The sequence below is a fragment of the Sorex araneus genome, chromosome 1 (genome assembly GCF_027595985.1).
Source record: "Sorex araneus isolate mSorAra2 chromosome 1, mSorAra2.pri, whole genome shotgun sequence".
NCBI classification, from domain to species: Eukaryota; Metazoa; Chordata; class Mammalia; order Eulipotyphla; family Soricidae; genus Sorex; species Sorex araneus.
In genome coordinates, this window is record NC_073302.1 from 239,803,188 (window position 1) to 239,819,830 (window position 16,643).

Sequence of the window (16,643 nt, forward strand, 5' to 3'; positions counted from 1 at the left end):
CACTCAAAATTCTTACAGCAGACCAAACCTATGATCAAACCTTCCATTAACTTTCTCTCTCTTGCCTAGAGGGACCTAGGTTGTGAGAGTCAATATTGGGTGTTCCCACAAATTGTTGAGTAAACTGAACGAGAAGATACAACTCAGAGAATCAGAGACCATCTTGCATCCCACACATTTTGATGTGTGTGCTTTGATTTTTCCACTAACATATTTCCTAATTATCTAATTAATGTAAACCCATGTCCTCCTTACATGTTGTTTAATTTCTAAATGTTTAACATTTAGAACACCCCAGGGGTGTTTTTTTAATTAATTTTTTTTTAATCATTGACTTGTAGAGTAATTCTGTTGTAAAGCTAACACCATTTTGTATGGTTTTAATGTTTTGTATTGACTGAGATTTTGTTTATGGTCCAGCAGAGAGTTTTCATGCTCATTGTCCATGTGTATTTGCAAAGGGTGACATTGGGTTGTTGGGGTGTTCAGATAGGCTGTGCTGGCTGATAGTCTTGACCCGGTGTCTTACAAGCCTACTGATGCTTGCCTGTTCTATCAGTACTGGGAAAGGAGTGCTGGTCTCCAGCCATAAATGTGGACCCATCTCGTTCTTCTTTCAGTTTAGTGAGTTTTTATTTTGTGTGATTTGGAGCTTCATTGTCTTTAACAATATGGTTCCTTTATCACTATATAATGGCCACCTTCCAATGATAGCACTCCATAGCAAATTATATCTTTTCTCTATCATTTTTAAAAAAATTTAATCTTTTATTGAATCACCATGTGGAAAGTTACAAAACTTTCAGGTTTAGGTCTCAGTTATACAATGCTCAAACAGCCATCCCTTCACCAGTGCACATATTCCACCACCAAGAATCACAGTATACCTCCCTCCAACCCCCACTTCCCCAGCCCCCCCACACCATCTGTGTAACTGATAAATTTCACTTTACTTTCACTTTACTTTGATTACATTCAATATTTCAACAAAAAACTCACTATTATTGTTTAAAGTTTCTCCCCTCAAAGTCGAACCTGCTGAAAAGGAAGCATTTAATAATTTGTTTTCCATTGCCGAGAATGAAGAGATATGAGGTCAAGCAACCACACTAGCGGGGATGAACCGGAGCCGCGGCACGAGAAGCAGACCCTCCGCACCTATAGACTGTGATCCTGAGGTCTCCTAACCCATTTTGGCACCAGAGTGGATTCTTGCAGCCATGCATTTTGACTGTGAACTGAGCTACAACCTCGTGCAGCCTGGGGAGGGATTTTTTTCCCTCTCCACCCCATTTTTCTGAGCGAAAATGGCGGCAGCAGCGATAGAAGCCACGTGGTAAGAGCCACCCTCTAAGACCCCTCAACCAGGAGGTAGGACTTTCTTTAGTGACGTAGCCTGTAGGTGGTCCTGGGAGGGGGGGCGTTCCCGGCGCGCCTTCCGCCCAGAGATGAACCGGAGCGCGGCACTAGAAGCAGACCCTCCGCGCCTATTGACTGTGATCCTGAGGTCTCCTAACCCATTTTGGCACCAGAGTGGATTCTTGCAGCCATCCATTTTGACTGTGAACTGAGCTAAAATATTAGAAACCCAAAACCGCACGGCCTCTATCGCAAAGTCTTCACGTTTAGCAATGAAGAGAAATTATTAGATGATGCCTATTCAGCAGGCCTGATTGTTGGGGAAAATTTCCAATCAATAATAGTGAGTTCTGTATGGAAATATGAAATATACTCAAGGTATATAGAGAATAATGGGAATATCATTAGCTACTTAGATGGGGGGTGGGGTGGGAGGGGGGTGTATTGGGGTTCTTGGTGGTGGAACGGGTGCACTGGTGAAGGGATGGTGGTTTAATCAGTATTTGACTGTGACTTAAACCTGAAAGCTTTGTATTTTTTTTTCCTTTTTTCACAGTGGTTCAATAAAATATTTCTTTAAATAAAAAAAATGCACTAGCGGCTGCACGGTTTTGGATTTCTGTATTTTAGTATTTTAGTAACTAAGTCCAGAGAAATATCTGCCAGAAATTGCATCATTGCAAGCTTGTACCTCTCTGCTATTTCATATTCCACATATGAGTGCAATCTTTCTATGTCTGTCTCTTTCTTTCTGACTCATTTCACTCAACATGATACTGTGGATTCCATGTTGATCCACTTATATGCAAATTTCATGACTTCATGTTTTCTGACAGCTTCATAGTATTCCATAGATGTACCATAGATGTTCCATAGATTACATAGATGTACCAGAGTTTCTTTAACCAGTCATCTGTTTTGGGGCACTCTGGTTTTTTACAGATTGTGGCTATTGTAAACAGTGCTGCAATGAACATAGAAATGCAGATGTCATTTCTACTATACCCTTTTGCCTCTCCAGGATATATTCCCAGGTGTGGTATTGCTGGGTCAAATGGAAGCTCAATTTCTAATTTTTTGAGAATCGTCCATATTGTTTTCCAAAAAGCCCAGGTACAGATGGATTCACTAGCGAATTCTTCCAAACATTTGAAGAGGACCTATTGCCAGTTCTTCTCAAGCTCTTCCAGGAAATTGAAGAAACAGACACCCTCCCAAACAGTTTCTATGAGGCTCATATCTCCCTAATACCAAAAGCAAACAAAGTCACCACAAAAAAAAAAACCTACAGGCCAATATCCCTGATGAACACAGATGCAAAGATTCTCAGCAAAATATTAGCAAATAGAATTCAACAACTCATCAAAAAGATCATACACCATGACCAAGTGGGATTCATCCCGGGGATGCAAGGATGGTTTAACATCTGGAAATCAATCAACATAATCCATCATATCAACAAAAGAAAAGATAAAAATCATATAATCATATCAATAGATGCAGAGAAAGCATTTGACAAGATCCAGCACCCGTTTATGATAAAAACTCTCACCAAAATGGGTATAGAAGGGACCTTCCTCAATATAGTTAAAGCGGTTTATCACACGCCTACGGCAAGCATCATCCTCAATGGGGAAAACTAAGAGCCTTCCCTCTAAGAAAAGGGATGAGACAAGGATGCCCACTCTCTCCACTTCTGTTCAATATAGTACTGGAAGTACTTGCAATAGCGATTAGGCAAGAAAAAGATATTAAGGGCATTCAGACACGAAGGGAAGAAATCAAGCTCTCACTATTTGCAGATGATATGTTACTATACTTAGAGAACCCTAAAACCTCTACCAAGAAACTCCTAGAAACAATAGACTCGTATAGTAAAGTTGCAGGCTATAAAATCAATACCCAAAAGTCCATGGCTTTCCTATATGCAAATAATGAGAGAGAAGAAGCAACATGATAAAAGCAATCCCGTTCACAATTGTGCCTCAAAAAATCAAGTACCTCGGAATCAGCTTAACTAAGGAGGTAAAGGACTTGTATAATGAAAACTACAAAACGCTATTTCAGGAAATAAAAGAGGACATGAGGAAATGGAAAGACATCCCCTGCTCATGGATTGTTAGAATTAATATTGTCAAAATGGCAATACTCCCCAAAGCATTGTACAAATTCAATGCGATCTCTATAAGGATAACCTTGACATTCTTCAAAGAAATGGAGCAAGCGCTCCTGAAATTCATATGGAACAATAAGCCCCCACAAATAGCTAAAGCAATTCCTGGGAAAAAGAAAATGTGAGGAATCAATCTCCCCAACTTCTTTTCTCTATCTTTTAAATAAAAAAAAATACATGTATTTACATTAGTGGATTTCTTTCAGGCACCATAGAGCTGTATCTTGATTTTATTTCAATATGATAAAGTGTCTTTTAATTACTGTAGTTAGAAGAGCTATGATTATAAATCAGAAATTGTGTTCTATTTGTTTCTGGAAATAGTTATGTCAGAGGTAGCTTCTATTTTGACTCGGCCTTTTTGAAGAGAGGGGAAAGGACAGCATAAGCATGAACTGGGGGAGAATTAACCCAGACTGAGTACTTATTTTTTTGCCAGACATTGCTTGGTCCTGGCTTCCACCAGCCTGTGAGACAGGACTGCCGTCCCCATCTCACTCATGAGGCCCTAGGGCCCCAGAATAGGCTGCTATAACCTACCCAGTTATTGCTATATGTAGATATTGGGGGGCTATTTCCATAATCCCCCAGTAAACATCCTCCCTTTCCTCCACAATAATGAACTATTATTTGGCCACCAAGAAAAGGGAGCTCATTTCTCAGTCTCCCTTGTAGTTAGTTTCGCCTTGTGATTTTGTTCTGACCAATGTGATATAATGTGAGATGTAGTTTCTGGAAACCTTATCCCCCAAAGAGCTGAGCCTACTCTCCATGATTTGCTGCTCATTCCTTCTCCTAGCCTCCTACCTGAACAGATATGATGGTTACCACACCTGCTGCCACACTAGGTCATGAGTCAGTGGGCCACAAGTCTTTGAATGGGAGAAGTGAGGGCTGGAAGAAGCCTGGGTACCCTCAGGTCTTAGTGAGGGTAAGACCTGAACCAGACCTGCCTCTGGAGCCTCTGATCACATGCCCTGAGACCAGGGCATGTAAGAGAGAAATAAAGTTGACCTTGCTGAAGCTACCTCGCTTGGGGCGGGGGTGGGGGTGGGGTAGGTATTGATCTCTGAACTCAGTTCTAAAAGATCTCATCTGGGACCAATGAAAATTGCATTACAGAATTACAGAAATTCATGTTTGAACAGATTTATGCCAGCATATACCATGGAACTCATATTTCTATTTTAACATATCTAATTTTCAATGTACTAAACTAAAAATGGCAGAAACAAACTGGGAAGGGTTTGTTATGGAATTATAATCCTATATGGACATGCTTATCAATAGGAGGAATTCTAGACTTGGGTTTAAGACTAATTCTGTCCCTCTGCAGCCCTAGGCACTGAGGGGAGTCACATTGTGAACCTCAATTTCCTACAAATTAAGATACCAACAGAGACTTCATGGAGTTGTCTAAATGAACCTGTAAAAGATACCATGTGTCAGAGGTTGATACTCAGAACTGTGTTCAGGGGTTATGCCACTTAAAAGAAATTTTATGTCTAATCCTGAAGGTAAAAATCATCTCACATATATGTATGTATACATGTTTTCAGTTGTGTATGTGTGCATACATATACACACACATACAATGTATGTGTGTGACTAGCTATAAATTAGAATAAATTGGGATTTTTTTCTAGCAGATAATTAAGAAGTTAAGTACCAATTCAGTGTATTACACAGATTTAAATTTCTATCCTACCTTTGTAACAAAGTTCTTAGAATTTTTTAATCTCTTTTGTTCTACTTCATGGAAATTATTTCAGGCTTGGTTTTGTTTGCTTTGTTTCACTAAACTTGTTTCACTATGTTGACTTTGACCAAAATGTAAACTTAATCACTTTTGCTATCTCTCTATTACCTGAGAAATTGGCAGAATGCTTATTTTGTTAAGCATTTCTTCCTGTTGTAAAGCTATAATTAATTTTGATTTTGTTTTGTTTGGGGGCACCTCTTGTGGCACTCAAGGATCATACTGCAGCACCTGGGGTGGGACAATGGATCTGGGGTTGATGGCTTTCCAGGCAAGTGCCTCAGCTCCTGGACTACCCCTCTGATGGTTCTATTCAATTTTAAGTGTTTTGAAAGGGCTCAGAGATTTTAAAAGAAGCAAAGTGCCTCTTAGGTCTGGAGCTGGCAGGAGGACACAAGCTCGTGAACCTGGCTTGGAGTGGTAGTTTTAACAACCTGGAGAGAAGAAAGGAAGAGAGGAGGCAGAAGCTGCTAGAAACAGGTGGCTCTGTTGGCCTCCACTGGGGCCTAGCCTTGTAGCAGGAGGGCTGGCAGGAGGGGGACTGGAGGGTGAGAACTCAGAGAGGAGAGAGACTTCTCGTCAGTGCAGGCGAGCAGGCCTGGGGGTGGCAGCTAGTGTGGGCAGCAATCAGGGGCTGAATACAGGGACAGTTATAGCTGCAGGAAGGTTCTTGGTGAGCACTGGGCTTGCCCACACAGAGCATGTGGTTTTGTCTGGTGGGATTCATGAATATATCTGAAAATTTTTTTTTTTCTTTTTGGGTCACACCCAGTGAGGCTCAGGGGTTACTCCTGGCTCTGCACTCAGGAATTACTCCTGGCGGTGCTTGGGGGACCATATGGGATGCTGGGGATCGAACCCGGGTCGGCCTCGTGCAAGGCAAACGCCCTACCCGCTGTGCTATCGCTCCGGCCCTATATCTGAAAATTTTTACGTCTTGTTTTGGGCTCACACCTGACAGTGCTTGAGAGTTTCTCCTGGCTCTGTGTATGCATGGCGGGGGGAGCTTAGGCATCCATGTGGTGGCATCTCTGATCAAACCAGCCTCCCTGCATGCAAAGCCAGGGTCTCTCTGCATGCATGCACTAGGCCTATTGAATTCCTCTCGGGACTTCATACATGCTGTTTTTACGGCTCAGCCTTTTCTTCTAATAGGGCAGTCATGCGAGACTGTGATGTCATCCCTCACCTTTGCCTGAAAGAGGACTGTAAACATCCACCTCTCACAGTCAACAGCTCAAAGCACAAGGCCTCCAAGGAAACATGCATCTAGGAAGATGATCTTATACATCCAAGCACTTCCTGATATTTCTGGAAAGGCTACATCATCCAAAAACTGGGACTCATATTTTGAGAACTACACTTTCTGGAAAATGTTAAGGTGTGATTAAAAAAGAAATACTACATCTATGTCCAATATCTCTGCTTCTCCTCCTTGATACAATGCTGGATTCTGCTTCCTGTTAGGCCAACTCCAAAGAAAAGGTTAAACTATCATGTCTTGGAAATAAAGATGAAATGCTCTGATGATAGCAATGGCCGTCACTCCACAGGGACTGACTCTTGAACCTCAAAAGGCTCCAACTTAAACAACATTCAGGTAAACAATTGGGTATTAGTGTCTGTTCTTATTGATGAGAGTGTGTATGTGTGTGTGTGTGAGAGAGAGAGACAGACAGACAGAGCAGACAGAGTGAGATTTCTCTTTCGAGATAGGAGAAAGGGAGGAAGAATAAACCCATTTAATCCCACTTAATTTTCTCTTTATAGAACAACTTTAAATATACTATACTGGGGCTGGAGTGATAGCATAGCGGGTAGGGCGTTTGCCTTGCACTCGGCCGACCCGGGTTCGAATCCCAGCATCCCATATGGTCCCCTGAGCACTGCCAGGAGTGATTCCTGAGTGCAAAGCCAGGAGTAACCCCTGTGCATCGCCGGGTGTGACCCCAAAAGCCCAAAAAAAAAAATAAATAAATATACTATACTTAAATGTACCATTATTGGGTCATCTTGACTTACAGAATATAGACATTTCATATACAGATGAGTTTATAGTGTAAAGTCCTAGCAAAAATGATTGATTTACACTATTGAGAACCAGTATGAGAACACAATTGGTTCTTAATAGTATGAAGTACTCATGGTTCCTAAGAAAATAATACCAGAGGGAAAAACTAATTCACAAGTGGTTTCCTCATTGTTGCAAAACAGCAATACATGGCAGAAACCTAGATGCTCAGAGTAACATTCTAGTCTATAAGCAGGACAGGATGTTTTGGAACTATTCAAGAATATCTGAGAAAAGGTCCTTCTACACAGAAAGAATAAAGAATAAACAAATATGGATTCCTTTCCAGAGCTATGCTCAAAGGAAATTGTGTATTCCTCCTAGAAATAGTCATGGCATCCCTTGGTCCAGGGCATGAATATTCACTGGGCAGCAGGCATCAAAGGTGCTCAGAGGAAAGTGCTCTTTCCCTTCCTGCATGCCTTCATTCAAGTCTTGGTCATCCTAAATGGCCTTTGCATGTCAATTCTGAGAGTACAGAGCTGTTTCAGTGACACTGATGGTACCTTGAAACAGGTTACAAATAGCTCAAAGGACATTCTGTGCCTGTGGGAAGCAGTAGCTGTCAGGAGTCGGCTGTGAGTGCATTTTAGCTGCTAACTGGAAGGGAGTGTCAACACAATGTAAAACTTCCTCCCAAAGCTATCCAGGGTAATTGCTGTACATGGTGATCAGTGACTATTTGTTCAGAAATGTTTTCTTTTCATTGCTTCTCACAGATATCACAGTCTTAGCTAAGAATTATGATAAAATCTGCTTACAAGTATTTAAAATGCAGTGATTTCAAATGAGAGATAGCACAAGAGATGGTTGGCATGCATGAGTTCTAATCCCTGTAGCTCATGCCTCTTCAGCCAATACTGGGTGTAGCACTCGTAGCCCCTGGGAATTACCTGTGGATGTGACTCTCATGGCCCCAGGTTTCAGAGCAATGCTAGAGCCCTTACTTCAAGGATAAATAAAATACAGTGGGCAGGCGATATTCACTAAGATCTGGACCAATTTTGAAATGCTATATGTTGGTGTTCCTACAAGGTAGGAACCATGAACTGGATAAACCCTTCTCTGTAATTGGGCAACTAATGAACACTGGTCTTGGTCATTGAGCTTTGCCCTCTATCTTGGCATTGAACTCTGGAAACACTTTGATCTTCATGAGTGACAGGAGTACCTTTTAAACCAATCAATCTGGAATTTTCTGGTCAGCAGGAGAAAGTAATCTGTATAAGATGCATAGTCTTCCACTTAAGTACTTACCAGGACCAACTTCTAACTCTACAACACTGACATCCCAGTAGTAGCACACGAGATTGGATGGGATGTAATGCAGAAGCCAAACAATGTTGACTAACAAAAATATAACACAGAAGGCTTAACTTACAACAATAGCTTAGTAAACCCAAGGACTATATGTCCCCATGGCAAGATATAAAATTTTTTACAAAGTTTCTTCTATGTAAATATTTTTGATCATTCCATTAGCCATTTAGTGGTAACAGCAATATAAAATAAATTATTGTGGGTCTGCTATGGGGACAGCTTTGAGTGGTGGCTGGGAAAGTGGAGACAATGGTGGAGGAAAGAAGACAGTGGTGGTGATATTGATGTTGGAATATTGAATTCCTGTAACAAATAATCATGAACAACTTTGTAAACCACGGTGTTTAAATAAAGTGGGGGAAATAAAAGACCCACTGCCTTTCCCTGTGGGCTATGCTTGGGTCCACTGGGCTCTAGCCTGTACTGCTAAGAGCTACACCACAAGGGCCATGCAGTGCCAGAGACTGAACTCAGGGTCTTGCTACCTTCTCATACCCTTGAAAATTTTTTTTCTCCTAATTTCACCCTCAGGACTGGAGTGATAGCACAGTGGATAGGGCATCTACCTTGCACGCAGCCGACTCAGGTTCGATTCCCCCGTCCCTCTCAGAGAGCCAGGCAAGCTACAGAGAGTATCCCGCCTGCATGGCAGAACCTGGCAAGCTACCTGTGGTGTATTCGATATGCCAAAAACAGTAACAAGTCTCACAATGGAGATGTCACTGGTGCCCGCTCAAGCAAATTGATGAAAAATGGGATGACAGTGTACAGTGCTACAGTCTCACCCTCTAAGTACAAGAACTTTCCATTTATAGTATCTTGGAGTTACTTATTTCTTGTTAGGTAGGATGCTTCCAAAATCATGAATTGTTTAATAAAGTTCAATAAGGAGCGTTGTTTAAACTGGAATGCCCTGCCACAGAGGTGGGGTGGGTTGGGGGGGGATAGGACTGGGGGGTGGGAGGGATACTGAGTTCATTGGTGGTGGAGAATGGACACTGGTGGAGAGATGGGCTCTCGAACATTGCATGAGGGAAAAACAAGCACGAAAATGTGTGAATCTGTAACTGTACCCTCACTGTGACTCATTAATTAAAAAATAAATAAATTAAAAAAAAAGAAGCGTTGTTTATAATTGTTCAATTATACCTCTCAATTTACTCAGCTGCACTTTAATTCTGAGGAGGTACGGGTGCCCCCTGGGGCTTGCATCTGCTGTCTGATGTGGGGGTAGCCTGGCGAGATGGATGTGGGGTTGGGACTAACTTTAGCTTGTCAATGCCAAAAGCAGATAGACACACTGGACTCCAGGCTGGTCGCAGGAAGCAGCTATTGGTATGGAAAAATTATCACATATCTGATATCAAAGATGGTCTCAGCAAAAGTCACTGGCTAGGAGATATTCTGTAAATCAATGGTCAGAATGTTCAGAACAACTAAAACTCTTGTTGTTGAGGACTCTCAGTGTGGGACAACACAAAGGAAAATCTCTGGTAGGGGGTGCCAGTCAAGGCACAAGCTTTCTGGAAAATTCTGTCATCACTCTATCAAAGACGGATGTATTGCACAATGTTGAGTGTATCACCAGGGAATTGCTTTCTGTGATTGGTCCCAACTTGGGAGCTGCACCCCAGTTGGAGCTGACTCAGAACTGATGGGCCTCCTCTGAAGGCTGAGGTGAGGGAGGAAAAGAAGAAACGCGGCTCTTATACGTTCCCAGAGCTGGACATGCCATGTCACTTCCCAGCCAGCAACTGGCCTTGGGTGCTTTACCGTCCTGTTTCCCTTTCTACCCTGTACCTGCTTTCCTCACCAGGCCCTCCACTGCCTGAGCTCCTGGCTACTGCCATGACTTCACAGGTCTGCCATTACTCACCTCCTCTCCCTCCCTTGTGACTTCACCCAAACCCCCGTTCCTCTGATGTAGTTTATTGATCTTCAGGTGATTCTTCAAAATGCTGGGGGATATTGGGGCCTGAGAGATAAGACTGGAGCGAGGGTACTTTGCATGTGGCTTCACTGGCTGTGACCTGATTTGATCCCTGAGCATTGTGGGATGGGGCCATTCCTGAGCACAAGATCAAGAATAGTCCCTGAGAGCAAGCCAGGTGTGCCTCCCTTTCCCACAAAATACCTGGGGAACTAAAAAGGGATGACTAAATTTCACCCTTAAATATGCTCACTCTGTTGTACCACAGCACTGAGTGATAGAGCATGGGACAGGATGGGAGGAGTGAGGAGTGAGGACACTGGGACAGTGGTGCAGGGAAGTGGACACTAAGGTGGAGGGTGCTGGAACGCTGTAAGCATAAAACCGTACCATGAATGGTGCCTAAAATAAAATAATAGAAAGAAAGAAAGAAAGAAAGAAAGAAAGAAAGAAAGAAAGAAAGAAAGAAAGAAAGAAAGAAAGAAAGGAAGGAAGGAAGGAAGGAAGGAAGGAAGGAAGGAAGGAAGGAAGGAAGAAAGAAAGAAAGAAAGAAAGAAAGAAAGAAAGAAAGAAAGAAAGAAAGAAAGAAAGAAAGAAAGAAAGAAAGAAAGAAAGAAAGAGCCATAAGTAAAGCTGGTTATGGCGAATTGCTAAAATCCTTTGAAGGAACTTATTTCCACCATGGAGAGTTGACTTTCTGACCCTAGCTCCCTTCTGCCCTTATTTCCTTCCTGGCCGCCCACCTTTCCTACCAATTGGCCCCTCTAGTTGCGGTCATCTCCCATTGACATGACTTTCATCTGTGGGAGCTTAGACTAAGCTGAGGGCCCACAGCCCGACCACTGGTTGAGATATGCTGCTCCACACAGTGGATGGCTACTGAGGGACAAGTACTGGCGGGATGCAGTGAAACAGCTTTACAAATCTGAAAAAGCTGAAGCAGCCACTTCCGGTTTGGGGACAGAAGTTAGCCGCATTCTGGATTCTGCAACATGTGTCCCTAAATCACTCTGACTGTTTTCAGTTTTTTCCTTCTTTCCATGTCTGAGTTTACAGCCTCTAGAAATAACACCTGCTGGAGGCCAGAGTAACAGTACAGTATTAGTAATAGTAATTAATAATTAGTAATACAGCAATAATACAGGGCATTTGCCTTGCACACAGCCGACCTGGGTTTGATCTCTGGCACCCGACATAGTCCCTGTGCACTGCCAGGAATGATTTCTGAATGATTCCTGAATACACCACCTGCTCAGGAGTATCCCCTGAGCACTGCTGAGTGTGGCTCAAAAGCATAAATAAATAAATAAATAGATAGATAGATAAATAAATAAATAAAAGAAGTAACACCTGACCTCCTGCACCACACTCCCCCCAGGTGACCCCAGTGGGCCCAGGCTGACCAGACCACAGCTGGAGGAAAGGAGATAGGACTGAGGAGGACCAGCCAGTCACATTTGCCTCTTCCTTACACAGCAGGTCAAGAGACTCGAGTTTGCACCTTCCAGTTCCCTGCCCAAATGTCCTGCCCACAGGGGCCCAGGGAATGCTGCTCCAGTGTCTGCTGGTCTGAAAGAGCTGTCTGTGGTGCTGCCAAGGCCTCCTGTCCATCCCTACACCCCAAAGCTTTGGCAGGAGAGATCTGCTTCTATTCTTAGCACCAATGCAAACAGCAAACCAGATTTAAAAACAAAACACATCCTGACAATGTCATCCTTGTGTGGTTCCTGCTGTACTCGGAAGTGTCCCGAAAGCAGAGAGCCTACAAGGCCTAGGATTTGGCTCAGCTCACCCAGCAGGATGGAAGGGGAAAACCTGCCCAACACGGACTGTAGCCGTCTCTCAGGAGAGATATTCTCTGCAAGTGGGAGGTTTCACCTCTCTGCAGCCTCGAGGTTCCATGTGTCCAGCAGCTGTGAGAGCTGCTTGCTTCATGCCAACACCTGCTTTAGCCATCTCTCCTCCTCAGGAGGGAACCTGCGGGACAGAGTGCTTCAACACTTCTAAAGGCCATGTGTGAGCACCGAGCCGTGGAAGCCCCGAGGGACCTAGGCATATCTTGGAGAGGCTCAGGGGACCATGGTTTCACAGGACATGTCCACCAGATCCTTCCACATCTTGTTCACACACTGAGATTCCCTGCTGTGAGGTCAGGCTTGCTGCTCTCTTCTGGTCGCGCAAGGAGAGCTGGGAGTGAAGAACTGGATTTTCCTGCCTCACTATGGGGCATGATCATACTGGGGAGAAGAGGTAACTGCTGACCACTTTCAGTCACAAAAGAAAGTCACAGAACTCACAGCGAAAGGGGGAAAAAAAGGTTAAATAAAGAAAGGAGTGGGAGGAGCTACATTTGTGCACCCATAGGTCCGAGCTCCTGGTGGCTTCTGTATCTATTTGCAGGGCTCAATTGGAGGAAAAGGCCCTGGACAATGGAAGATGAGGGTGGCTGGGGCACCTGAGGGGTTCGTGGAGGAGTAACTTTGCACATGGTGGGCTGCACCAGGGCCACACAAGTCGAAGGGGAGGTGCCAGGGAACAGGCCTTGCTCATTCCCCCTTCATTCCCCCTTCACTCCTCCTGGGACAATGGAAGTACAGATGCTCCAGAGAGGAATGCGGTCCAGGAGCATGACACAGACGTGACCTGATCTGTGGCTTCCAGGGAAAACTCATCTCTTTGCAGGACTGGGGTGCATCCTGAATGTGTGAAATCTCTCATCGTTCCCACAGAACATTACCATCCTATTGGCCAAAGGTGTCACATTTCCCCAATAACCCCAGCATTGTCAATCCACCCAGACTGATATTCTCTGCCGCAGAGTGCATCATGGGAGGCTGTCCGGGGGCGACAAGCCTGTGTGACGGGTCCCTACAGGGACCACTTCATTTACCCACCAAAGTTGCACAGGGTCGCTTGGAGCCCTGTCCAAGCCCTGGGGTGCTGATGGGAGGAGGAGTGCTTGTCAGCACACGACTCAGACGGCTAGATGAGCTGCCATCTGCGGTGAGCTGAGTCAAGGCCTGATTAGTTCCACTGCGAGCTGTTACGAGTCTGTCTGTATAATAACAGCCATCAAAATGATGACGCCCCGCAAGGCGGCCGCCAGCCGCCACTGCGCAGGGGAAGGGGCTTCATTTGTTGAGCAGGTTTACAAGGCTTATTACACGAGACATAATTGCTTTTGTGACAGAGTCACGGGCACTGGGAAAGGACATTCCTTATGTTCCTTGTGTCCAGTGTTCTACTTACCAACTTCATCCCTGATGTTTGCAAGTTCCACTGACAGCTCTTTCCCCTTCACAACGGCACTTTCATTCTGAAAGACACAAAACGGATACTGAGAGTCCCCTTTGATGCTAGATAAGCACTCACACATGTTTAATTAATGAATCAAGCTAAGCAAATATCCATCATTCTAGCCCTTAATAGGATCATATTTTTTCTTATATAAGCATATTGGAAACTTCCAAAGCCAAGTCTGACTCATTCATCTGTACCACATTCAAATCAAAGCTGGCAATAGACTACGAACAAATCCTATAGTTGTTCTTTTGTCAATATTGCTTCCTTGCAGATATTGTCCTATTCTTCTCTGCATATCTATGTCCTACATCCTCCTTGACTATCATTATATTATTAAACATTGTTAATACTATTATTAGTTTTTGACATGCCATAATTTCCGTGTCATAATTTTCACAGGGGCTGGGGGGGTGTAAATGCTTATTTTTCCAGCTGTCCCTTTAAACTTACCCTTTGATCTACACATGTGCCATTAGCTACCTAGTAAGTAACAATTCGGAAACTTAACATGAAACATTTCTCTTTATAATAAAACTAAATTTTCCAAGTTTTTTGGTTCTACTTATCAGCATCAGATAGAAGGAATAAAAGGAAAACTCACTTGAAGTAGTATTTAGTGCTAGTAATGCTATTTGTAGCTGAGTTGCTTTCTGATTAAATACATTCTATGATGCAAAAGAGATACAGTGAATTTGTAATCTGGAATAGTGAATTATTTAAACATATACACTTATTTTACTAAAACTACTAAAAACTAGGACATACTTAGAGATACCCAAAACATAGGCCTTCAGAGTCTCTGCCATTCTATAGAATAGACTCCTCTAGCAAATATATCATAGAGCAGGCTACTGGCTAAAACTATGAGTCACGAACATGATCACGAAATCCCGTTGATCATCGAATTTCTCGAGCGGTCTCAGTAACCTCTCTATTTGTCCTATCCCTGAGATTTTAGAAGCCTCTCTCTACTCAGCCTTCCCAACGATGCCGCATTGGAGGCTCTTTTAGGGTCAGAGGAATGAAATACAGCTTGTTACTGGCTTTGGCATATGAATACACCATGGGAAGCTTGCGAGGCTCTCCCATGTGGGCAGGAAAATCTCAGTAGCTTGCTAGTTTCTTCCAGAGGGAGAAGTAGGTTATAAGATATCGCTTCTGGGAGCTTGCTTTTAAGTCTCTGGATGTTGGCCATTGATGGGATTACACACACCTGGGTTCCTCTGCCGGTACCTTCATGTGTGAGGCTTGTCTGAACGTGTGGAGAGGGGTCTTGAGCATGGCTGTGGCTAGGTTCTGGAGGTCTTCGGCCACCGGAAGCTCTGCTCAGGGCGGGGAGGGAAGCTGCAGCCCATCCCCTCTGAGGGGCCCCGGAGAAGACAGCCAGGCATGTGGGCAAGAGACTCTGAGTATCTAGCACTAATATCACCAGGCCTTGTAACTGTTCTTTCTCCATTAACCATCTTTGACTAGGATTCCATGCCTCCAAACACCTGTCTTTAATGTGACTAGATAATCGTCATACTTTTTCTCTAGATTTGCTGCATTTAGAGCTAGATCCATTGGTGTGAGTGAGGCTGTGTGGAGGGGAGGCATGCGGATTACACGAGGGCATCGGCTATACAATGTAATGATGTTCATTACACCCCCATAAAACCATTTTTCAATAACTGAGAGTAATTTAATTTAGAGATATCAAAAATCATTAGATGATGACTTTCTTCAGAATATGTAGCAATAACTAATGATGAGAGGACCCTTCCTATCTTACTGCAGGAACTCTCTCTTTTCCATCTCAATCCATAGCATCCTTCCCTGAATTTAAAGGCCAGAAAAGACAGCAGAGCATGTAATCACAAATCGAGGCTCCTTCTATGCCAGGCCCACTGCACATTGTCTGAATAAAGTAAGTTTATATTTGTTAAGTATTTAGTACAGCACCTTACACTTAGCAGGCTCTATGTGTGTGAGTATTATATTTCCATGGTTTCCTCTTCTTTAACTTGCAACTGGATAACATCTATAGTGATAATACGAGCTTTTCCATATTAATTATCTCAATGGATTTAGAAGTTTTCTGCTTTATTTATTTTTTTACAGTTCATTCCTTGTTTGATCCCCTGGGGAACTCAGAACAGGGAAAATGTACTGATGAGATGATCACAGGGACTGTTTACATGTTCCAACAGCAGTAAAATATGACTGGTGGATATTCAAAGTGTTAATAAAAGTTAAGAAAATTTGGTATTCCAGAGAGAGCCAATTTTAGCGCTTACCATAATTAATCTCAAACTAGTGGGAAAACCAACTTGTTTTAACTAGCAAAGATGATTTTGCACCCTCATCTTCTTGAATTCTTAAGCTCAGCCAGAGAAGTAAAGAGCATGCTTCTCAGGCTGGAATCAGCTGAAAGGTGCAAAGACTGGGTCCCTGATCAGGCAGAGGATGGCCAGAACTTTATAAAACAACAAATCCACTATAATTTCTAATTCAAGCCCATGTTTTGTACATATCCTTGCAACTGGCCTTGCAATCTCCCGGATCACAGTCATCACCCTACATGTCTCCCATGTGAAGAATTGGAAATTTGGGGTGGGGGGAGTGGCCTGAGGCGCAGCAAGGAGGGAATTTGGGGGGGAGGATGCTGAGTGTGGCCGGGAAGACTCAGGAAGATCTTTATTTTTATTTTTTTTGGGTCACACCCGGTGATGCACAGGGGTACTCCTGG

At 43.4% G+C, this 16,643-nt stretch overlaps 1 protein-coding gene across 4 annotated transcripts in view; it reads right to left on the reverse strand.

The window, feature by feature from the left end:
• Positions 1 to 16,643, reverse strand: part of MTUS2 (microtubule associated scaffold protein 2) — a 645,452-nt gene that overhangs the window by 39,790 nt on the left and 589,019 nt on the right. For all 4 annotated transcript variants that reach the window (XM_055124406.1, XM_055124395.1, XM_055124399.1 and 1 more), the window contains one exon: positions 13,862 to 13,928. In XM_055124406.1, coding sequence (XP_054980381.1) covers positions 13,862 to 13,928 — 67 coding nt within the window. The remainder of the gene's footprint in view (positions 1 to 13,861; positions 13,929 to 16,643) is intronic.